The sequence below is a fragment of the Rhinopithecus roxellana genome, chromosome 6, assembly GCF_007565055.1.
Source record: "Rhinopithecus roxellana isolate Shanxi Qingling chromosome 6, ASM756505v1, whole genome shotgun sequence".
Taxonomy (NCBI): domain Eukaryota; kingdom Metazoa; phylum Chordata; class Mammalia; order Primates; family Cercopithecidae; genus Rhinopithecus; species Rhinopithecus roxellana.
In genome coordinates this window covers 104,557,145-104,581,850 of record NC_044554.1, presented here as the reverse complement: position 1 = coordinate 104,581,850, position 24,706 = coordinate 104,557,145, and the positions used below count along the sequence as shown (strand labels likewise).

At 55.5% G+C, this 24,706-nt stretch overlaps 1 protein-coding gene across 1 annotated transcript in view; it reads left to right on the top strand.

Moving 5' to 3' along the window:
• Positions 1-24,706, top strand: part of ADAP1 (ArfGAP with dual PH domains 1) — a 60,922-nt gene that overhangs the window by 10,510 nt on the left and 25,706 nt on the right. The window contains exons 2-3 of the mRNA XM_030932409.1: positions 8,709-8,839; positions 18,867-18,958. Coding sequence (XP_030788269.1) covers positions 8,709-8,839; positions 18,867-18,958 — 223 coding nt within the window. The remainder of the gene's footprint in view (positions 1-8,708; positions 8,840-18,866; positions 18,959-24,706) is intronic.

Genomic DNA, 24,706 nt, shown 5'->3' with positions numbered 1-24,706 from the left:
TGCCGACTCCAGGCATTTTGGAAGAAAATTCCACAGTCCTGGGAACCCAGAAGTGGTCTTGGGCAGAAGCAGGGCCGGCCCCACAGTTCCATGCCCCGAGTAGAGGGCAGCTGGAGTGGAGCCAGGCTTAGGGAGAGGCCCTCCTGCGTGGGCCTGTGGGGGCCCTGCTGCTGGAGTGTCAGACCAGCTCCCTTGCCACCCTGGAGGGTCCCTGAGAGTGGGCGCCCTGCCCCTTTTCGCTCCAATGGGCTGTGGGCATTTGCAGATGCAGGCAGGCCTGGCCATGCCCAGCAGCCTGAGGAGGAGGCCTGCCCAGCCCAGCTTCGGCCACTTGGAAAACAGAAGAGTGAGCCTGTCCCTTCTGCCTCGGGGACCAGCCAGCCTTTTTCCTTGCTGGAAGCTGGGGGGCTCTAGCTCCCCGTCTCCCTGCACGCACATACACACACAAACACACACACATGAGCCCACCCTGCAGAGCTTCAGCATAGTCAAACCAGGAGGCCACCTTCTCTTTCAGTGCCTTCAAGGGCTTGTGGGGGTCACTCTCTCAGTGATCCGAGGCCTTAAGACATTGCCCAGAGTCACTCCCCCATCGCCGGGCTCTTCCCTCCCAGGGTCTGAATCTTTCTTTTTTTTTTTTTTTTTTTGAGACGGAGTCTTGCTCTGTCGCCCAGGCTGAAGTGCAGTGGCCGGATCTCAGCTCACTGCAAGCTCCGCCCCCCGGGTTTACGCCATTCTCCTGCCTCAGCCTCCCAAGTAGCTGGGACTACAGGCGCCTGCCACCTCGCCCGGCTAGTTTTTTGTATTTTTTAGTAGAGACGGGGTTTCACCATATTAGCGAGGATGGTCTCGATCTCCTGACCTTGTGATCCGCCCGTCTCGGCCTCCCAAAGTGCTGGGATTACAAGCTTGAGCCACCGCGCCCGGCCTTTTTTTTTTTTTTTTTTTGAGACGGAGTCTCGCTCTGTCGCCCGCGCTGGACTGCAGTGGCCGGAATCTTTCTTTAAACAGGGTCTCAGCCGGGCGCGGTGGCTCAAGCCTGTAATCCCAGCACTTTGGGAGGCCGAGACGGGCGGATCACGAGGTCAGGAGATCGAGACCATCCTGGTTAACACGGTGAAACCCCATCTCTACTAAAAAATACTAAAAAAAAACTAGCCGGGCAGGGTGGCGGGCGCCTGTAGTCCCAGCTACTCGGGAGGCTGAGGCAGGAGAATGGCGTAAACCCGGGAGGCGGAGCTTGCAGTGAGCTGAGATCCGGCCACTGCACTCCAGCCCGGGTGACAGAGCGGGACTCCGTCACACACAAAAAAAAAAAAAAAAAAAAAAAAAAAAAAAAACAGGGTCTCAGGGTGGGTAGAGTGGGGGATGGTTAATGGGTACAAAGAATAGAATAAGAGATAGTATTTGGGCCGGGCGCGGTGGCTCAAGCCTGTAATCCCAGCACTTTGGGAGGCCGATACGGGTGGATCACGAGGTCAGGAGATCAATACCATCCTGGTGAACACAGTGAAACCCCGTCTCTACTAAAAAAAATACAAAAAACTAGCCGGGCGAGGTGGTGGGCGCCTGTAGTCCCAGCTACTTGGGAGGCTGAGGCAGGAGAATGGCGTAAACCCGGGAGGCGGAGCTTGCAGTGAGCTGAGATCTGGCCACTGCACTCCAGCCTGGGTGACAGAGCGAGACTCCGTCTCAAAAAAAAAAAAAAAAGAGATAGTATTTGATATCACAACAGGGTGACGATTGTCAACAATAATTTATTGTACTTGTAAAAATGACTAAAAGAGTATAATTGGATTGTTTGTAACACAAAGAAATGATACACGCTTGAGGTGATGGGTACCCTGTTTGCCGTGATGTGATTATTTCACATTGCTATGCCTGTAGCAAAATGTCTCGTGGACCCTGTAAATATATACACCTACTATATACCCACAAAAATTAAAGATTAAAAATTGTTAAAAATAGGCCGGGCTCGGTGGTTCACGCCTATAATCCCAGCACTCTGGGAGGCCGAGGCAGGCAGATCACCTGAGGTCAGGAGTTTCAGACCAGCCTGGCCAACATGGTGGACGCTTCTCTATTAAAAATACAAACATTAGCCAGGCATGGTGGCGGGTGCCTGTAATCCCAGCTACTTGGGAGGCTGAGACAGGAGAATTGCTTGAACCCAAGAGGCCGAGGTTGCAGTGAACCAAGATCGCACCACTGCACTCCAGCCTGGGTGACAGAGTGAGACTCTGTCTCAGAAAAAAAAAAAAAAAAAAAAAAAAAGCTAAAAAAGAAAGAAGAATAAAACAGGGACTTGGTTAGGCGAAGTGGCTCATGCCTGTAATCCCAGTACTTTGGGAGGCTGAGGTGGAAGGATTGCTTGAGCCCAGGAGTTAGAGACCAGCCTGGGCAATATAGCAATACCTTGTTTCTACAGAAAATTTTAAAAAGTAGCTGGGTATGGTGGTGCACACCTGTAGTCCCAGCTACTCAGAAGGTTGAGGCAGGAGGATCACTTGAATCCAGGAGGTCGAGGCTGCAGTGAGCCATGATTGCCCCACTGCACTCAAGCCTGGGCAACAGAGCAAGACCCTGTATCAATAATAATAATAATAATAATAATAATTCTGATGAAGTCAATTTCTCTCTCTCTCTTCCTCCTCCTCTCTCCCTTCCTCCTCCTCTCTCCCTTCCTCCTCCTCTCTCTCTTTCTCCTCCTCCTCTCTCTCAGTGGATTCTGCCTTTGTTGTTGTAATTAAAAAAATCTTTGCCTAACCCAAAGTTACAGAGACTTTTCTCCTGTTTTCTTTTAAAATTTTATTGTTTTAGATTTTACCTTTAGCACCATGATGGATTTTGGGATAATTTTTGGATATGGTGAGAGGTATGGGTTGTTTACTGTGTTGTGGATGCTACCTGATTGTTCTAGCATTGTTGGTAGGAAAGACTGTTTGCTCTCTCCTGAACTGGCTTTATATCTTTGCTGATAATTAGTTGTCCACATATGTGTGGGTTTATTTCTAGATTCCTGATTCTGTTCCATTGATCTGTTCATCTGTTTTTGTGCCAATACCACCATACTGTCTTGATAACTGTAATTTTATAATGAGTTCTGAAAACAAGTAGTGTTAGTTCCCCTTCCTTGTCTTTTTTCTAAGTTGTTTTAGCTATTCTAGGTCCTTTGCATTTACATACGAATTTTAGAATCAGCTTGTTCATTTCTATTTTTAAAATCCTGTTGAAATTCTGATTGGGAGTGCATTGAATCTATAATTTGGAGAGAATATATGTGTTATTAATGTTGAGTCTCCCAACCCATGAAAACGTTATCTCTTTCCAAATCTATAGGTCTTATTTAATTTCTCTGAGCAATATTTTGTAGTTTTCAGTGTCCTGTGTTTCCTATCTCATCACATTTATCCCTCTTTCATACATTTTATGCTATTATAAATGGTATTTTTAAATGTTCAATTTCTGAATGCTTGTTGCTAGTGTATAGAAATACAATTGATTTTTGTATATTTATATTGTATCCTGCAACCTTGCTAAACTTGTTCTCATAGTTGTTTTTAATAGAATCTTTGTATTTTCTACATAGACAATCATGTTGTCTGTTAATGAAGACAGTTTTAGCTCTTCCTTTCCAATCTAGATGCTTTTTCTTTCTTTATATTGCCTTATTGCACTGACTAGAATCTCTAGCTCAATGTTGACTAGGAGTGGTTAGAACAGACATTCTTGTCCTGTTCTTGATCTTGGGGGAAAGCAGTCAGTCATTCTCCCTTGAATATGACATGTGCTGTAAATGTTTCATAGATCCTCTATATCAGATTGGGGAAATTCCCCTCTATTCTTAGTTTTCTGAGAGTTTTATCAGGATGTTGCATTTTGCCAACATTTTTTGCATCTGTTGAAACGATTGTATGTTTTTTTCTTCTTTAATCTGTAAATATGGTGAATGACATTGATTGATGGTCAAATGTTAAACCAACCTTGCATTACTGGTAAAAACCCCTGTTGATCATGGTGTATTACTCTTCTTACATACTGTTGGATGTACATCTTTTTATGGACCTACGTTTTGATTTCCCTTGGGCAAATTCCTAGGAGTAGAGTGGCTGTGTCATATGGGAGATATATCTTTAACTGTGTAAGAAACTAATTTGTACTTCTACCAGCAGTGGATGAGAGTTCCAGTTGCTCTGTATCCTCATCAACACTTGGTAGTATCTATCTTTTAAATTTTAGTCATCCTAGTAAAACTCCACAAAAGCTTTTTAAAAATGGTACAAACTTCCTGCCCTTCCAGTGACAACCTTGTATTGCTCTTGTCTCCAACACACTTGATTTAACTGGCTCTTGTCTTTTGATTCTTATGTAAAAGGTCTTCATGTCTCCATATTGTGTGTGTGTGTGTGTGTGTGTGTGTGTGTGTGTGTGTGTATGAGAGACAGGGTCTGTGACACCCAGGCTGGAGTGTAGTGGCACCATCTCGGCTCACTGCAACCTCCACCTCCGGGGCTCAAGTGATCCTCCCGCCTCAATCTCCCAAAATGCTGGGATGACAGGTGTGAGCACTCACACCTGGCTGGTGTCTCTATTTCTTCATATTAAATTCCCTGAGCCCTCCCCAGTAGGCTGTTCATACTGTGTCTGTGGATGTGCATGCACACATGTATATCCTCACACATGAATACCAAGAGGATGTGACAGGTTTGCATCAGACAATCTCTAACTTTACACCAGGGGGACCTTGTGCCAGTTGCAAGAGGTCAGAACAGGTTGTAACCACTCCCTAGCTTCGCTTGTATCTGGTTTGTCAAAGATAGGCTATATTAGTAATGGCTGTAAGCTATCAGTCCTACTTACAAGCCCTTCTTGGGCTCACTCATCTGTGCCACACCCATTTTTCCCTCTAAGCAGAGGTTGGCAAACTTTTTCTTTTTTTTTTTTTTTTTTTGAGACAAAGTCTCACTCTGTGGCCCAGGCTGGAGTGCAGTGGCACGATCTCAGCTCACTGCAATCTCCATCTCCTGGGTTCAAGCGATTCTCCTGCCTCAGCCTCCCAAGTAGCTGGGATTACAGGCATCTGCCACTATGCCAGGCTAATTTTTGTATTTTTAGTAGAGACGGGGTTTCACTATGTTGGCCAGGCGGGTCTCACACTCCTGACCTTAGGTGATCCACCCGCCTTGGCCTCCCAAAGTTCTGCGATTACAGGTGTGAGCCACTGTGCCAGCCAGCAAACTTTTTCTTAAAAACACAGGTAGCAGGCCGGGCGTGGTGGCTCACACCTGTAATCCCAGCACTTTGGGAGGCTGAGGCAGGCGGATCACCTAAGGTCGGGACTTTGAGACCAACCTGGCCAACACGGTGAAATCGCATCTCTACTAAAAATACAAAATTAGCCGGGTGTGGTGGCGCACGCCTGCAATCCCAGCTACTCAGGAGGCTGAAGCAGGAGAATCACTTGAACCTGTGAGGCGGAGGTTGCAGTGAGCCGAGATCACCCCATTGCACTCCAGCCTGGGCAACAAGAGCGAAACTGTCTCAAAAAAACAACAACAAAAAAGACAGTAAATATTTTAGGGCCGTAGAGTCTCTGTCACAGCTAGTCAACGACTGCTCACAAAAGCAGCTGTAGACAATTCATAAACGGGCATGGCTGAGTTCCAGTAACACCTTATTTACAACAACAGGCAGCTGGTCCACGCCCATAGAGTCCAGCTCCCGCTACGGGTTCTGCGAACAGGCCTCCTTCCAGGCCCAGCTCCCGCCACGGGTTCCACGAACAGGCCTCCTTCCAGGCCAGGAGAGGGACAGCCTGTCCCGGAGTGCACGAGTGAGGATAGAGGTGGACACAGTCATTCTGGACCCTGGGCTGGGCGGGAGCTGTTGCTGGCTGTTGCTCAGCCTCCCTCAGGACTTCCAGACAGGCAGATAAAGGCCATGAGACAGGAAGCCTGGGTCCGTGGTCCACACTGTCAGAGCAGAACCCAACAGCATTGCCATGCTGTGAGAAGGGGGGCCCCCACTGCACCCCGAGCAGCAGTGTTCCCACCTGGGCTCACGTTGCCCACTACCCCTGTAAGTGGCTTGTGCTGTCCCATCCCACAGATGAGGAGGCCGAGGCCTGGAGACTGGCATGCCTGCCAGGTGCCCCATGCACAGCCATGCACCAAGCATTTGCGGCATCTTTCATGAAGGCTTCAGGAGAAGGCGGAGCCCAGGGGGAGGAGTCAGGTCTCTCTCTTCTGGGAGTTCAGTGTGGTTCTTCCCCACCTGTTCTCCAGGGGAGTCTGTAACTAAATACTTTGCCAGCCAGACACGGCATCACACATCTGTAATCCCAGCACTTTGGGAGGCCAAGACAGGAGGATCGCTTGAGCCCAGGAGTTCAAGTCCAGCCTGGGCAACCAAAATTTAAAAATCTCTACCAAAAATTGTAAAAATTAGCTAGGTATGCTGGTGCATGCCTGCCGTCCCAGCTACTTGGGAGGCTGAGGCAGGAGGATCGCTTGAGCCCAGGAGTTGGAGGCTGCAGTGAGCTGTGATTGTACCACTGCACTCCACCTTGGGCAACAGGGCAGGATCCTGTCTCAAAAAAAAAAAAAAAATTCTCGAAACCAAACAACTGTTGATCCTGTAGCCGAATTCTTTCTCCCAAAAGCCGCCCTACTCAGCACAGGCAAAACTCCCGGTTCCCGCGAGAGGGTCACTTGGCAAAGGTTTGCCGACTGACCGAGGGGTGAGGAGAAAGCCTTTGGTCTCTCTTGAAGACAGGGGCTCTGCTGAAGTCGGAGTGTTGGTGGCTCCTTCATCCACAACCCCCGTGGAGACCTGCTCTGGACTGAGCTCTGTGCCAGATCCGGGGGTGCTGGGTCTGGGGTCCTCAAGAAGCCCACGTTAATGGGGAGACAGACTTCATTAATCAGGGAGCCTACCAGCTGTGACAGACAACCCCCAAATCCTAGAGGCCCGCATGACCCCCAAATCCCAGAGGCCCGGCATGACCCCCAAATCCCAGAGGCCGGGTGTGACCCCCAAATCCCAGAGACCTGGCGTGACCCCCAAATCCCAGAGCCGGGCGTGATCCCCAAATCCCAGAGGCCGGGCATGAACCCTAGATCCCAGAGGCCCGGTGTGACCCCCAGATCCCAGAGACCCGGCGTGACCCCCAGATCCCAGAGGCCTGGCCTGCTGGTTCTCATGCACACCATCCCCGGTTGGGGCTCGCTTGGGTGCCTCTCCTCCTGGCAGTGACTCGGGGCCCAGGCCCAGCCCCACTGGGCCTCCACTGCCCGGCATGGGAGTCCCCCACCAGCCAAGGGTGGGCCCCGATCAGCGTGGGGAGGGGGGCTATCCTCAGTCAGGCCTGAAGGGCGGGGTCCTCTCCACTCATGATTCCCCAAACAGGCTTTGGTCCACAGCGGCACCTTCTTGTCGGGAGTGCCTCGATTCCCACCAGCCTCACCCAGGAGAGCCTCCACTTAAAAATAAAAGCATTTCAGAGATGACTCATCTCCCCCAGAGACTGTTCTCTCTAGGGCGCCTTTCAGCCATTCCACTCCCTTGAAATGTGAAGGGTCGTTGGGAGCCAGAAGAAAACACCAGAGTCACACAGCAGCCCTCTTAGCCATCGCCCCAGGGTGGGGCTGGACGTTCCCCACGACTCACTTTGCCATTTCAGAATGAGATGTTTCTCGCGTGCAGCAGCAGGAAGACTGAGCTGTGGCACTCACACCCCGCGCAGTGGCTCTTGCCTGCCATCCCATCACTTTGGGAGGCCGAGTGGGTGGATTACTTGAGGTCAAGATTTTGAGGCCAGCCTGGCCAACATGATGAAACCCCATCTCCACTAAAAATACAAAAGTTAGGTGGGCGTGGTGGGGCGTGCCTCGCTGCTGGGGAGGCTGAGGCGGGAGAATCACTTGAACCTGGGAGGCAGAGGTTGCAGCGAGCCGAGATCGTACCATCAATCACACTCCAGCCCAGGCAATAGATTCTGTCTCAAAAAACAAAAAAAGAGAGAAAAAAAAAAGATTCTGCTGCCTCAGCCTCCCATAGCACTGGGATTACAGGCATGAGCCACTGTGCCCAGCTTTGTTGGACCGTTTAAGGCAAACCAGACATGGAGACGTGGAATCGCTGGACAGGCCACATGCAGGGTGAAGCCACAGCGCGGTTATCACAAAGTTAATGCTGGCCACGCACTGTCACCCCACGCACAGTGCATCGTCATCAGCGGCTACGGTCCGTCCTTTGGGGGCACCCCCCGCACTCAGATCCTATCTGAAGTTTCCAATCTTGGTCCCCTCACCCAGGAGGATTTGGGCCCACACACGTCTCCCAGGGCAGCAGACACCAGGAAAGCACGCGACTCAGTCCTCAGGAGTGCCGGGTGCCCTCCAGCCCGGGGCATGGGCTCCTGTGGGCCAGCCTCTGCTGGAGGTTCCCGGCACCCGGCATGAGCCTGTGCAGACCGGCTTCCTCAGATGCTGGGGGGTGTCCGGGGACAGCTCCGTCTGCACCCGGCAGAGGGCAGGGGGAGCTGGGGTTAGGTGCCCGGGGGGGCACAGAGCCAGGTGTCCCCGGGGGTCTCCTCTGAAGCCTCCACAGCATGGCCGGGGGCTCCTGACCCTGACCCGAGTCTCCGACCACCCTCCCTCCGGGGTCCCTGGGCTGAGTCTCTGTGAACGTCCGGCTCTCCCTTGCAGATCCCGACTGGGCCTCCTACACTCTGGGAGTCTTCATCTGCCTCAGCTGCTCGGGAATCCACCGGAACATCCCCCAGGTCAGCAAGGTGAAGTCCGTCCGCCTGGACGCCTGGGACGAGGCCCAAGTGGAGGTACGGCAGGGGAGGGGCGGGGGGACCCGCGCAGTCCCCGGGTGGCCCCAGCCCAGGCCTCTGGAGCCTGTGCCGCACGGCCTGGTTGTGCCCCCCTGGGGCCTTGGACTGCTCTGAGGGGCCTGGCTGGCTGGACCGAGGCTGCGGAGGCCAGGGCGGTGCAGGACCCCGCCCCCTCTCCAGCAGCCTGTCCTGTGTGGCTGCTCCACCCACCCCCTGCTGGGTCCAACCCCTTCTGTGAATAGCTCCAGGTGTGTGTGGTGGGCCAGGGAGTGAAGGCGGGTCGCCGATTCCTGTGCCCTGGGAGCTCGGTAGCGCTCCCCTCAAATCCCCACTCCTGGAGCATTCGGCTCAGGGTAACAGAGACCCTGTCTCTAAGGAAACAGAATGCAGCGTCCCAGGCCGCGCCGCACGACCCAGAGTCAGGGTCGCATTTACCCGGCAGTCCCTGTGCACCCCGAGCCGCTGCCGTCCGTGTACAGCTCCATTACCTGTCCCCTGGGTGGCCTCTGAGGTGACACAGCCACTGCCCACCTCTTACCTGTGCACCTGAAGCAGCTTCACAGAGCCAGGCAGGGACTCTGGCCACAGATGCCTGGTGGAGCCCTAGAGACGCCCCTCTGGGGAGGGAGACGGGTGTGAGCCAATCAGGAAGCCCTGACATGCAGGGGGAGGTCAGGCATGCTGAAGGCGGCAGGAAGGGCCCCCATAGGAAGACCCCAGGGAGGTGGAGAAGGAACAAGATCCCGGCTGGGGCCTGCAGCTCAGATGGAGCGTGGGGCCTGAAGACCCGGGTGGGAGGGTCCCCCCAACCCCACTTGTGGGACTTGGGGTCTTGGAGCCACTGATCTGCCTGGCTGCTGGTGAGCGGGACCTAGGGGCCACATGGAGGTGAGAGCGGTGGTCTGGGGGCTGCTGTGGGCATGGGGAGGGTCGTAGAGGCTAGTGGCCTCCTGTGCATGTCTCCCCGCTCTCCAGCACCACTGACCGTGGGCCCCTACTCTCCAACACCACTGACTCTGGCACCCCCTCTCTAGGACCACTGACCCCAGCCCCTGGCTCTCCAGCACCACTGACCCCAGCCCCCAGCTGTGCACCACCACTGACCCCAGCCCCCAGCTGTGCACCACCACTGACCCCAGCCCCCGGCTCCCCGACACCACTGGCCCCAGCCCCTGGTCAGAAGTAGCTCATTTTCTTCTAACAGGCAGCTCTGGTGCGGGGGTCACACCTTGGGGCTTGTTAGAAATCACAGCTGGGATCCCAGTGCGTGGGCCTGGCGTAGGGGTGGGTGCTTGTAATCCCAGCCACTCAGGAGGCTGAGGCGGGAGGATTACTTGAGCCCAGGAATTATTTTTTTTTTTTTGAGACGGAGTTTGGCTTTGTCACCCACGCCAGAGTGATCTCAGTTCACTGTGACTTCCGCCTCCTGGGCTCAAGCGATTCTCATGCCTCAGCCTCCCGAGTGGCTGGGATTACAGGTACACACCACCATGTCCAGCTAATTTTTTTATTTTTAGTGGAGATGGGGTTTCACCATGTTGGCCAGGCTGGTCTTGAACTCCTGACCTCACCTGATCCACCCACCTCAGCCTCCTAAAGTGCTGGGATGACAGGCCTGAGCCACCGCGCCCGGCTGAACGAAGGAACTTGAGGCTGCAGTGAGTTGTGATGGCACCTCTGCCCAGGGACAGCAGCGTCCCTGACCCACCCAGGGCAACCCCAAATCAGCTTCTGCATTTAACGCCGTGATCCCCCACACTCAGAGTTGAGGGCATCCCTGTGAATCCCCTCAGGACCCCGGCCCACCTTGGGCTCACCGCCTTTGACCCACCTTCACTGACCCGGAGGGGGACACTGGGATGTGATATCCGTCCCTTCGCCAGGCCGTGGGCTTGTCTGAGCCTCCATTTCCTTCCCTAAAAAATGGGCAAGGTGGCCCCTGGACCGTCCCCCTCCCTGGTCAACAGGGGACCAATGGCCAATGTCAGAAAGATGATGGGATGGGTGTCCCATCTCCAAGTCACTCTGCCATCTCTCCTGGAGGAAACAGCGGTGAGTCCCTGGAGGGTCTACGGGGGCACAGACTCCTCGGCTCAGGGAGAAGACCTGCCCATTGTCCCCATAATTACAGGGCAAATGGGGCAAAGGCCCGGGGTGGGGCGTTCACTGTTGTTGGAAAAACCCTAAATGTAATCAGCAGGAGAGGACAGGGGCCACCTTGGTGCCGTCCTGATCTGCCTGGGGTGATGGCCGGAGGGGAAGGCTGGAGAGGAAGGCTGGGGAGGGCCCACCGTGGGTATTACCAAGAAACCCCTGGCCGGGCGCGGTGGCTCATGCCTGTAATCCCAGCACTTTGGGAGGCTGAGGCGGGCGGATCACGAGGTCAGGAGATCGAGACCATCCTGGCTAACACGGTGAAACCCCATCTCTACTGAAAATACAAAAATATCTAGCCGGGCGTGGTGGCAGGTGCCTGTAGTCCCAGCCACTCGGGAGCCTGAGGCAGGAGAATGGCGCAAACCCGGGAGGTGGAGCTTGCAGTGAACTGAGATGGTGCCACTGCACTCCAGCCTGGGAGACAGAGCAAGACTCTGTCTCAAAAAAAAAAAAAAGAAAAAAGAAAAAAAAGAAACCCCTGATTCCTGTTGCAGAGGTCCGGTGTGATGGGGACTTTGGGAGAGCACTGAGTGGGGGGCCACAAGGAGGTTCCATCCCTGTTCTGTTGTCTGCACGTTCACTTGTGCGATGAAAATCAAACATGAATCTCAGGCAGGCCTGGGCACTTGGCCCCTGAGAGCATCTGTACCCTGGCCCCCGGGCAGAGCTGGGTCTCAGTCCAGCTTCTTGCCGGGGAGTCTGTGGGGCAGGGGCTGCACTGGGACCCCCGTGGCTCCCTGCACTCAGGCCCCTTGGCCATTCCTGGGCTGGTGGTTGGCGGGGACATCTGGGGGCTAAGCCTGCTCCCACCCCTAAGGGAGAAATGGGCCCAAGGTGGTCATCACTGAGAACCGGACCAAGGTTAAAGGGCCAGGAACCGAGGATTCTCCTCTTCTTTCCTTTTCTTCACATTTTTTTTTTTTTTTTTGAGACGGAGTCTCGCTCTGTCCCCCAGGTTGGAGTGCAGTGGTGCGATCTCGGCTCACTGCAAGCTCCACCTCCTGGGTTCAAGCCATTCTCCTGCCTCAGCCTCCTGAGTAGCTGGGACTACAGGCGCCGCCACCACGCCCGGCTAATTTTTTGTATTTTCCTTTTCTTCACATTTTATGTTCCCCCCCACCACCAGCTTTCTATTTCTTAATAATACCTTTTAAAACAACTGCTTCATTGAGATGCAATTCACAGCCATACGATTCACCATGTAAAGTGCACAGTTGAAGGTTTTCTAGTAAATTCACAGAGTTTGTGCAACCTTCGCTGCAGCCAATATTAGGACATTTTCATCACCCCTGAAAGAAAGTCTGTGCCTTTTGGCTCTCACCCCGCCCAGCCCAAAGCAGCTGCAAATCCACTTTCTCTCCGTGTAGATTTGTGGGTTCTGGACTTTTACAAACGGGATCTCACGGTGTGTGAGCTTCGGCGTCCGACTCCTTTCCCACTGCGCCAGGTCCGGGAGGCCCATCACGCCGCAGCCTGTGTGGCAGCTTCGTCCCTTTCAAGGCCGGAGAACGTGCCCTGTGTGGAGGGAACACCTTTGCTCTATTCATTCACCCTCGGATGGACACGTCGGTCATCTCTACCTTATTTAATGTATTTCGACAATTTAGGGACACATTTAGCAGGTTCCAAGGGCAGTTGCTGAAGGGAGCTGTCTGCTTCCCTGTCTCCCGCCTCTGAGCACCGCCCCCACCCTGGTCAGGCAGCTAGGGGTCTGTGTGGGCCTCGCTCCCTCCCTCCCTCCCTCCCTCCCTCCCTCCTGCCTTCCTTTCTTCTCTCCCTCCGTCCCTCCGTCCCTACCTACCCTCCTTCCTTCCTTTCTCTCTCTCTCTCTTTTTTTTTTTTGAGACATGGTCTCACTCTGTCGCCCAGGCTAGAGTGCAGTGGTGCTATCATAGTTCACTACAGCCTTGAACTTTTAGGCTCAAATGATCCTCCTGCCTCAGCCTCCCAAGGAGTAGCTAGGACCACAGGCATACACCACCATGCCTGGCTAATTTTTTTTTTTTTAGAGACAGAGTCTCACTCTGTTGCCCAGGCTGGAGTGCAGTGGCATGATCTCAGCTCACTGCAACCTCCACCTCCCACATTCAAGCAATTCTCCTGCTTCAGCCTCCCGAGTAGCTGGGATCACAGATGCGTGCCACCATGCCCAGCTAATTTTTGTATTTTTAACAGAGACAGGGTTTTGCCATGTTGGCCACGCTGGCCTTGAACTCTTGGCCTCAGGTGATCCACCCCCCCCCTCGGCCTCCCAAAGTTCTGGGATTATAGATGTGAGCCAAGGTTCTGGGATTACAGATGTGAGCCACTGTGCCAGCCCTGGCTAATTAAAAAAAAATTTTTTTTTGTAGTGATGGGGTCTTGCTATGTTGGCCAGGCTGGTCTCAAACTCCTGGACTCAAATGATCCTCCTGAAATGCTGGGATGACAGGTGTGTGCCACGGCACCGGGCCTAGCGTGTGCTTCTGAGAGACGTTCTTTGCCTGTTGAGAGCACGCGGAGCCCCTCGCCCTCCTAGGGGGAACCACGGCCTGCTTGCCGCGTACCCTCGGGCTACACATGCCAGTTGTTTCCAGACTGTTCCTGCCGTTCCCACTGAGCCGGCAAGCAGTCTCACTGATGCGTCACTTTGCACATATGGAAGTACATTGGTGGCCTAAATTCCTAGAAGTGAAAGTGCAAGTTCAAAAGTTACGTGGCTAGGTAATTTTGGAGAGATGTTTGCCAAACTCCCCACTGTAACTGCTCACATGACCCCAGCACACCGTGGGGGTGTTTGCCGCCTCCTCCCCAGCACACCGTGGGGGTGTTTGCCGCCTCTTCCCCCGCACGCCATGAGGGTGTTTGCCGCCTCCTCCCCAGCACGCCGTGGGGGTGTTTGCCACCTCCTCCCCAGCACGCCGTGGGGGTGTTTGCCGCCTCCTCCCCAGCACACTGCCTGCCCAGGGCTTCTCCTTTGCTGCTCTGATGATTGAGAGGTTGTTCTCAGGATCTCTTTTCTGTTTTTTTTTTTTTTTTTTTTTTTTTTTTGAGAGAGTCTCTCACTCTGTTGCCCAGGCCAGAGTGCAGTGACACGATCTCAGCTCACTGCAAGCTCCACCTCCCGGGTTCACGCTATTCTCCTACTTCAACCTCCTGAGTAGCTGGAACTACAGGTGCCTACCACCACGCCCGGCCCGGCTAATTTTTTTTTCATTAGAGATGGGGTTTCACCGTGTTAGCCAGAATGGTCTCGATCTCCGGACCTCATGATCCACCTACCTCGGCCTCCCAAAGTGCTGGGATTACAGGCGTGAGCCACCACACCCAGCCCTGTATTTTCTTGCCTGTGAAGTCTCTTCACACCTTTGCCTGCCTTTCTGCTGCAATGTTAGCTGTTTTCATCTTCTAGGGGTTCCTGGTATGTTAGAGAAATTCATCCTTTGAGATAAAAACGTTTTTTTCGAGGTTGTCTTTCGAATTTACTCATGGTGGTTTTTGCCATGGAAATTTTTACTTCAACATAGTCAAAGTGGTCAACCTTTTATTTTGTGGTTTTAGGGTCTATAGCATACATAAAGAGGCCTTCTTTGCCTGAGGGTTTTTTTGTTTGTTTGTTTATTTGTGTTTTTTGTTTGTTTTTGTTTTTGTTTTTTTTGAGACAGTCTTGCTCTGTCACCCAGGCTGGAGGGTGGTGGCACAATCACAGCTCACTGCACCCTCAGGCTCCTGGGCTCAAACCATCCTCTCACCTCAGCCTCCTGAGCAGACGAAACTACAGACGTGCACCACCACACCTGGCTAATTTTTGTATGTTTTGTAGAGACGGGGGTCTCACTGTGTTGCCCAGGATGGTCTTGAACTCCTGGCCTCAAGTGATCCTCCCGCTTCAGTCTCCCAAGTGCTGGGATTACAGGCTTGAGCCACTGCACCCAACCCTGAGGGTTATTTTTTGATAACAGCTTTATTGAGGTATAATTCACACACAACTCACTCCTGTAAAGTGTACAGTTCAGTAGCTTTAGTGAAGCCACAGGGCTGCACGACCATCACCACTGTCTAATTCCAGGACATTTTAATATCCCAACACAGCCCGTACTCACCCCTCCTCCTATCGCCACCGCCCCAGCCGTTCCTGAATGTAGACAGAGCTGCTTCGTGTCCAGGACGTTTTAATATCCCAACGCAGCCCGTACTCACCCCCATCCCATCGCCACCGCCCCAGCCGTTCCTGAATGTAGACAGAGCTGCTTCGTGTCTCTGTGGATTTGCTTGTTCTGATCATTTCAAACAGATGGAATCACACAATATGTGGGTTTTTTTTTTTTTTCTTTTGAGACAGGGTGTCACTATGTTGCTTAAGCTGGTCCCGAACTCCCAGGCTCAAGCGATCCTCCCACCTCAGCCTCCCAAAGTGCTGGGATAACAGGCATGAGCTGCCACGTGCGGCCGACACATGGTGTTTTGTGTCTGGTTTCCTTCATGGGCACCGTGTGTCCAGGGATCACCTGGGTAGTAGCGTGTGTCAGAATTGCGTTGCTCTTTTGTTTTGTTTTGTTTTGTTTTGTTTTGGGGGTGTGCGGGGGGACAGAGTCTCGGTCTGTTGCCCAGGCTGGAGTGAGTGGCGCGATCTCGACTCACTGCAAGCTCTGCCTCCCGGGTTCATGCCATTCTTCTGCCTCAGCCTCCCGAGTAGCTGGGACTACAGGCGCTGCCACCACGCCAGCTAATTTTTTGTATTTTTAGTAGAGACGGGCTTTCACCGTGTTAGCCAGGGTGGTCCCTGACCTCATGATCCGCCCACCTCAGCCTCCCAAAGTGCTGGGATTACAGGCGTGAGCCACTGTGCCCAGTCACTTTTTTTTTTTTTTTTTTTTTGAGACGGAATCTCGCTCTGTCACCCAGGCTGTAGTGCAGTGGCACGATCTCAGCTCACTGCAAGCTCCACCTCCCAGGTTCAAGTGATTCTCCTGCCTCAGCCTCCTGAATAGCTGGGATTACAGGCACCCTCCACCACGCCCGGCTAATTTTTGTATTTTCGGTAGAGATGAGGTCTCACCGTGTTGCACAGGCTGGTCTTGAACTCCTGACCTCATGATCTGCCCACCTCTGCCTCCCGTAGTGCTGGGATGACAGGCGTGAGCCACCGCGCCTGGCCGGCATTCCTCTTTATGGCTGAGGAACCCTCCATGGTGTGGCTCAATCATATTTAGTTTATCTGTGCTTCCGTTTATGGACCTGGGGCTTGTTCCTGTTCTTAGCTGTCACGAAGAATGCGCCGTGAACGTTGGTGTGCATGTCTCTGGGTCTTCACATCTCTTAGGGTGCAGAGGAATTGCTGGGCTCTATGGTAACTCTGTTTACCATTTTGAGGAACTGCCGGACTGTTAGTCACCACAGCTGGAGGTTCCCACCAGCAGCGTACGGGGGCTCTGATCTCTCCACATCCTCTCCAGCACACTCCCCTGTGCCACTTTGACCTTGCCATCCTAGGGGGGAGAGGTGGTAGCTCATTAAGGTTTTGATCTGTGTTCCCCTGATGGCTAACAGTGCTGAGTGCCTTTGCGTGGCCGAGTGGCCATTTGTGCATCTTCTTTGGAGAAATGTCAATTCAAATCCTTCCCCATTTATTTATTTATTTATTTATTTTTATTTTATTTTATATATTTTTTGAGACGGAGTCTCACTCTGTCGCCCAGGCTGGAGTGCAGTGGCGTGATCTCGGCTCACTGCAAGCTCCGCCTCCCAGGTTCACACCATTCTCCTGCCTCAGCCTCCCGACTAGCTGGGACTACAGGCACCCACCACCACGCCCGGCTAATTTTTTGTATTTTTAGTAGAGATGGGGTTTCACTGTGTTAGCCAGGATGGTCTTGATCTCCTGACCTCGTGATCCGCCCACCTCGGCCTCCCAAAGTGCTGGGATTACAGGCGTGAGCCACTGCGCCCAGCCTCAAATTCTTCCCCATTTTTAGGCTGAGGTGGGACAATGGCTTGAGTCTAGGAGTTTGAGACCAGCCTGGGCAACAGAGTGGAACCTCGTCTCTATTAAAACAAATTAAAAGTATACATATACGTATATATATGTAAAAGTAATTTTTAAAACCCTTACCCATTTATTTATTTTTTATTTTTACTTTCCTTTTTTTTGCAGAGATGGGGTCTTGCTCTTTTTCCCATGCTGGAGTGCAGTGGTGTAACCAGAACTCATAGCCTTGACCTCCTGGGCTCAAGGGATCCTCCCGCCTCTGCGTCCCAAAGTGCTGGGATTACAGGCGTGAGCCGCTGCGTCCAGTAGAGACAGGGTCTTGTTCTGCCACCCAGGCTGGAGTTCAGTGGCACGATCATAGCCCACTGCAACCTCAAACTCCCAGGTTCAGGCCATCTTCCCACCTCGGCCTCCCTAGTAGCTGGGACCACAGGTGTGTGCCATCACACCTGGCTAATTTTTTTTTTTTTTTTTGAGAGACAGGGTCTCACTATGTTGCCCAGAGTGGTCTTGAACTCCTGGGCTCAAGTGGTTCTCCCACCTCCGCTTCCCCAAGTGCTGGGACTACAGATGTGAGCCACTGTCCCCAGCCGGCCCTTGTTAATTTTTTAAACTTTAGAACCATTTCTAGGTTTAAAAAAATACATAGTAATAATAAATTTTGTTGCTGTTTTTTGGCAGTTATTATAAAAAACACGTAGACACCCGTGAGGAGACATTTCTCCACCTCCCTGTGTCTCTGGTCGAGGCTCCTCTGCATCCTTGGGAGCACACGCCAGTTTTCCCGTGGAGACCTGGGATGTTTCCCATCCAGCGACTCAGACAATTTGTCCCGTTGCTGTTGGTGACAGGATCTCTCCTTGTATTTGAGTTTTCCATGGAAAAGCCATTCGTTTTCGAATTGTAAATTGGTGCCAGCCTCTTGTTGCTTGTGATTTCTCCAGCTACTCCTCTGGGCCCTCCCTGTTTATGGCCATGTGATCCTTGGAGCAGGGTGATGTTAGGGGACGTCTGGCTGGCTGGGCCTGGCCGTGGCCTCAGGCGAGCTGCATTCAGGAGCTTGAAGGTGCAAACAGTGGCTCCCTCAGGGGCTTACAGCATAGCAAGCAGAGCCTCTCCCATGCCCTCCGGGCTGGTGTGGGATGTGGTGGCCCCTCCTGCCCCGCTCGAGGCTCACCACACCTGGCTGGCGGCAGGGTCAATGCCAGCGTCCACCCTCAGGGCCTTCGCACCTGCCAGGAGCACAGTCCATGTGCCAGCCTCCTGGAATTCCAGCTTCCTGGAGCTCTTCCCCTGCTTCACGGCGCCGTTTCTTCTCCATCAGCCTGTTTTGTAAATGTGTTGTGGGTCCCTGCAGTGTGTCCCTGCAGAGTCCTCTCGGAGACTCTGTCCTGGCCACGTCTGGGTCTCTCACTCACCAGCCCATCTCCAGGCCCCCATGTCTGGTGCCTGTTGGCTCTTTGCTAAATGTGAGCTGGGGAGCTGGGTGAACGGGGAAGTCCCTGCTCTCTGGGGCAGAGATGGGGGTCACAGGATGCAGCCAGCTCTCTCCCACGGGACGTGCAGTGTGGGTGGACTCAGGATGGCTGGTGTGGGTGGACTTGGGGGTTGAAACAGTGGGGCAAACCTCAGACCCATCCTCAAGAGGGGCCTGGCCGCTGGGCCCCCTTTGCCAGGACCCCATTGGATGCTGGCTCCTTCCCTGTGCCAGGGGAGGGTCCATCACTCAGAAATGGTGTCCCTGGGGCAGGAGGAGGTGGGGGTTCCCGTCCTGGCGCTGGCGGAGGCCTCGGAGCCTTGGTCTGTGGGTCCCTGCGGTGACAGCCCTGAGCGCAGCCAGCACCTCCTGGACTACCCCTGGGACCCCAGGCCTCTGACCTGGCCGCTCCTCTCTTGCAGTTCATGGCCTCCCACGGGAACGATGCCGCGAGAGCCAGGTTCGAGTCCAAAGTACCCTCCTTCTACTACCGGCCCACGCCCTCCGACTGCCAGTGAGTACAAAGGGGCCTTGTCAGGGCCGTGGTCAACAGTGCTGGGCAGTTCCGAGATGGCCCCGGGAGGACCCGACAGGGTGGGGAGTTGGGTGCTGCCCACAGGGTCCGGGAGAAGCCAGCCGCAGCTGAGTCCCCCAGACCCCAAGGTGCTGCCTGTGTCTGCTGCCCACCACTGGGCTTTGGTTCTGGGGCGGGGGGCAGTGGGCGCTGTGGTGGGGCTGGAAAGGTCATTCTGCATCAGTAGCTGCAGCCCACCCGGGTTCACTGGGGCCTTGGGGATCTCAGGTGGATCTGAGGGGGCCTCCCAGGTGCTCCCGGCGGTCTGGGAGGAGGACGGGAGGGGCTGCTGTTGTTCGGGGCCTGCCCTGGCTCCTTGGGGCGGGAGCAGACGTGGGTACCGGTGGCCGGTTGGGGAAGCCTGAGACCCAGTCCTCTGGGCGTCCTGGGGTCAGGAGGTTGCGGAGAGGGAGGGAATGAGGCCTGCTCGGCCTCACATCAGCCACCTCCCAAAAACCCACCCCTCCAAGCCTCAGTCTCCCCATCTGCCCGGACAGTGGGAATGACAGGTGACAACCACACTGTTCGCACTGACCCTCTCACACCTGTCATAGGGGAAGGACCTGTGGCCCACTGGGTGCCCTCCCGGCCCCCATGCTTCCTGCTCCGGTTCAATCCTAGCCCTACTGGGCACCGCCCAGTCTCCTGTTTGCTCAGCACCTCCCTCCGTTGACTCACTCCGTGAACCCACTAAGTGGAGGGCCCACCCCACAGAGACACCCCGGGCACGAGCTGGGTGCAAGGTTTGGGTGTGACCCAACGGTGCTGAAGGAAAGAGGTGGGTGCCTGGCCTCCCAGGCCCTGAGGGGCCCAGGTGCTGTTGCTGGCTTTGCCCTGACTTGGGGGCTGAGACAGCCTGGGCTCTGCCCACCCAGGAGCTGCTGGTGGGGACTGCAGTGACCAGGGGGCCTTCCCCTGCATCCGGGGCCCTGTTTGGGGTCTGTGTCCCCTCCAGTGAGCTCCATGAGGGGGCAGTGGGGTCAGGGGTCCTCACTGGATCCAAAGGCCTCTGGAAGGTGGGTGGGGATTGGGGGGTAGGGTGGAGGGGAGCCAGAGGGAAGAGGGAGGAGGGAAATGGGAGGAAGGACGGACTTCCTGGCTGCAACCCTACAAACCACCCTGGGCCTTTTTTTTTTTTTTTTTTTTAAATATAGAGATGGGGTCTCCCTACATTGCCCAGGCTGGCTGCAAATTCCTGGGCTCAAGTGATCCCCCTGCCTCAGTCTCCTAAAGAGCTGGGATTGTAGTGCGAACCGGCCCTCCGGGGGTCTTTGGGGAGCGGGGGCTGGAAGTATGTTCAGGCCACGAGCGACTCAGTTTCTTTGACTGCATGTTGATTTGTTATTGGTAAAGGGCCACGATGCCAGGCCCCAGTCCAGGTGCTTGGCAGGCGTTTTCTTGATGAGCCTCCCGTGAGCCTGGAGACAGGTCTGGCTGCAATCCCCATATCACCGCTGAGAAGCTCGAGGCTGGCAGCTCAGCCCCAGGCACTCACCTCTCCCTTCCCGCCTGGGCAGGCCTGGGGCCCTGGCCCCCCATACTCTCATTCTGAGACCCCGGGTGCCAGCTGCTCTCTCCCCCGCCAAGCCCTCACAGGGGAACCCTGCCCTGGCCCTGCCCCGGGCTCTTGGTATGAATCACGGAGCCCCAGCACAGCTATTTTTGAGACATTATCACCCCGCCCCCGACTGCTCTGTGGCCTGGGTCACTGCATCCAAGTTCCTCCCACTCCCTGGCTGTTCTGAGTCGGGACCAGGGGCAGACATGGGTGCGGGGGGCTGCGGGGACATGGTTGTGGGCTCGGGGGCTGCTGCTGTGGGGTCCTGGGTGAGGAGACTCTCAGGGCTGACGCCCACCATCTGGGGTGAGGTGTGAATCCCTGTATGAGCCGTGGATGCTGTGGCATGGCAGGGGTGCAGCATGGATCTGGAGGGTTGGGGGATGCAGCGCGGACCTGCTGTGTAACCTGGAGGGCGGGAGGTGCCTACATCCTGCCATTTTGTGGTCCAGCTCTGTGGCCCGGGGGACCCAACCGCCCAGCCTGGCGAGGTGGGCAGGGGCCTTGTCCCCCTTCCTCCCACTTCTGCCCCCACAGAGATTCTCCCAGCCCCAGCAGCCCTGGTGCCCACGGCCTCCGTGCAGCCTGGACAAGCCCGGGTCCGAGTTGAAGGTCTTTACGGGAAAGTGCTGCTGCACAGATGTCTGGGTGGCATCTTCACAGGAGCTAAGAGTGGCAGGCAGGGCCCGGAGCAGGGTCCTGGAAGGCCCCCCATGGCATGCCCTGCGGCCTCCCGGCACACACCGGGGGTCCCTCCAGGCAGGATGAGCACCGTGCCCACCTCCAGCCAAGCAGAGGCTCAGGGCCTCAGTTTGCCCAGCTATAAGAGGGGAGGGTGAGCCCGCAGGGGAGGGCAGAGGGTCCTGCGTGCAATTATCTTTAGCAGCGGCCTGTGACTCAGAGGCCGGGACCTGTCTCTTCCTGTGTCACCCTCAGACCTCTCCAGTTTCTATCTTGACATCGGGGGAAAGAAAGTCGTGTGGCTGCTCTGCTTGGTTTTACTTCTGGGTGGAAACCGGCCCCTCCCTGCTTCCTGTGTGGCCAGGGGTGGTCAGGGCAAGTGAGGGAAGCTGCAGGAGGAGCCCTTGGCTGCTGGCAGCACCTGCTTGGGGACTCCTCTCTGCCCATCCCAGCAAAGCTCTGGAGCCCCCAGCCCCAGCAAGCCCCCTGTGGGGCAGGTGTCCGGGCTGGACAGGGCTCTGCATCCCTGTCTGGGGCTCCTGGAACAGAGCACCAAATGCCCGGCAGCCCAGAGCAACAGAAATCTACCTTCTCCTGGCTCTGGAGGCTGGAGGCTTGAGGCTGCTTCTCCCAAGGCCTCTCTGGGGTGCTTCCTCACATGGTGGGCCCTGTGTGCTTGTCTGTGTCCTAATTCCCCTTCCTAAGGACACCAGGCACATTGGATTGGGGGCCACCCTGCTCCTGTGTGGCCTCAAAGAATCTGCAACCACGGTATTTCCAAATAAAGGCACCCTCAGGCCCGGGGGTCAGGGCTCCCAGTAGGATGGGGTCACAGTTCAGGTGGTGGCAGCCTCAGAAACACCCAGGATAGACGGTGGAGGCGGGGCCGGGGGCTGGGGACTGAGGGGCGGGGCGGGGTCTGAGGGGTGGGGCGGGGGCTGGGAGGCAGGTTTGGGGGCGGGGTCTGAGAGGTGGGGCGGGGTCAGGGTCTGAGGGGCGGGGTGGGGTGGGGTCTGAGGGGCGGGGCGGGGGCTGAAAGGCAGGTGCGGGGCGGGGTCTGAGAGGCAGGTGCTGGGGGCCGGGGTGTGGGCGGGGTCGTGAGCACCACACTGGCTATTTTTCCGTAATAAAAAGGGAAGAAACCCACCTGGGTGAGCCATTGGTCCACTATGTAGAAGCAAAGCCGGGGCCTTGGGGGGTCACTTTCCCAAGAGGTAAAGCCTCCAGGAAGGGTGTTGACCGTGTCCTGAACTCCCTGCGGTAGAAACCTGCAGAACTCGGGCAGAAGGCACACTCAGGAGTGGACCCTCAGGGATGGACTTGCCAGCTGCGTGAACAGCACCCCCTATGGAGGCCACAGTGACCACTGGGACCCGCCCTGGGGAAAGCGGGGAGGGTCTCCCATGGCATCCTGGGCTAGGGGAGCCCTGTGGGGAGGTGGGTTCTGGGGCTCAGAGCTTCTTCCCCTGTGAGTCCACACCTAGGGGAGGCCATCGCCCTGAGCACCTGCCCAACCCCCTGCCCCCAGCCCACATTTTGCTCTGGGTTGAGGGGACCCACCCGACCCTCAGGCCCCGGCTTTAAAGGGCTGGTTGTGGGGGTCCTTGAAGCCTGGCTCCCCGGAGCCCTGGAGCTTGGGACACATCCTGGGGTATGGGGTGAGGTGTGTGTGGTTGGCGCTTTCGTGGTGGCTTTCTGTCCTGGCTGCCAGGTGCCCGAAGACCCCCTCCTTGTGACCACATGGGGGTGTCAGTGCGGCCCCTCCGGGGCTGTGGGAGTGGGGCGGGCTCCAGGCAGTACTGGTTTTCAGGTGATGAGGGGCTTCAGGAGGGCTCCGCTGGGCAGGATGGGGTCCTGCCCCCGACTTCCTGGTGCTCACTCCCCGGGCTTCCTCCTCCTGCTGCTGCTTCTGGAAGCTTCTGTGCCAGGCCCTGGGAGGCCCTCGTGTGCGGGTGTGAGCCTTGGGGACCCAGTCCGCACCAGGGCAGGGCTGCAGACCCTGTGGGTGCCCTGCCCTGAGGGCTGTTGGCAGGCGTGGTTGTCAAAGCCGTCCCAGGCACCTGCCTCTCATCCACAGGCCCCCAGCTTCTACACATGCAGCCTTGGGTCCTCCCGTGACTCCGAGAGGCCGCTGTGTGACCCTCGGGTCACAGACAGGACGCTGGGTGCTGGGGGGCAACTCCTCCGCGGTCACACAGCCAGAGCGGCTCAGGCGGCTGCACGGTGTGCCCCGAAAAGACGTATTAAAGTCTTAACCTGCTGCCCCTGTGAAGATGAACTTATCTGGAAATAGGGTCTGGACGCGAGGCTCATGCCTATAATCCCAGCACTGTAGGAGGCCCAGGTGGGAGGACTGGCCCCAGGTGTTCCAGACCAGCCTGGGCAACATAGTGAGCTCACGTCTCTACAAAAAATTAAGAAATTACCCAAGCACACCTCTAGCCCCAGCTACTTGAGAGGCCGAGGCAGGAGGATCCTTGAGTGCAGGCGTTGGAGGCTGCAGCGAGCTGTGATCGCACCACTGTGCCCCAGCCTGGGAGACACAGTGAGACCCTGTTCGCTAAAAGAAAACAAAGTATGGGCCGGGCCCGGTGGCCCAAGCCTGTAATCCCAGCACTTTGGGAGGCCGAGACGGGCGGATCACGAGGTCAGGAGATCGAGACCATCCTGGCTAACACGGTGAAACCCCGTCTCTACTAAAAAATACAAAAAACTAGCCGGGCGAGGTGGCGGCACCTGTAGTCCCAGCTACCCGGGAGGCTGAGGCAGGAGAATGGCGTGAACCCGGGAGGCGGAGCTTGCAGTGAGCTGAGATCCGGCCACAGCACTCCAGCCTGGGTGACAGAGCGAGACTCCGTCTCAAAAAAAAAAAAAAAAAAAAAAAAAAAAAAAAAAAAAAAAAAAAGCAAAGTATGGTCTTTGCAGATGTCTTCAGGTTAAGATAAGGTCGTGAGGTTGTCCTGGAGTAGGGTGGGCCCAAACCTCACAGGGGAGGGGGACTGGGAGACCCACAAGGGAGGCCAGGTGAGGACAGCGGCCGAGGTGGGGGCACCGGTGGCTTTCAGGGGTGGGAGGGACCCTGGAGCAGATTCTCCCCAGAACATCTGGAAGGGACCAGCTCTGCCGACATCTTGATCTCAGATGTTTGGCCTCTGTGACCAAGACAATACGTTCGTGTTGCTTTCGGGGACTGAGTTTTGGGGTGATCCGTTAGAGCAGGTGGGGGACACTCAGACACCTGGAACGGGGGGCCAGAGACCCATCAGATCCCACAGGACACTCAGACACCTGAGGCCGGGGGCCAGAGACCCAGCTGGGGCCCATCACCCATCAGATCCCGTGGGCGGGGATTCCCGCCCAGTCCCCGAGGCTGTTCACGTGGGCCCAGCGGGAAGCCAGAGGGTTCCTATTTGTAATTCCCTGGGAGTGGAAAAGGCTGGGGGAAGCCA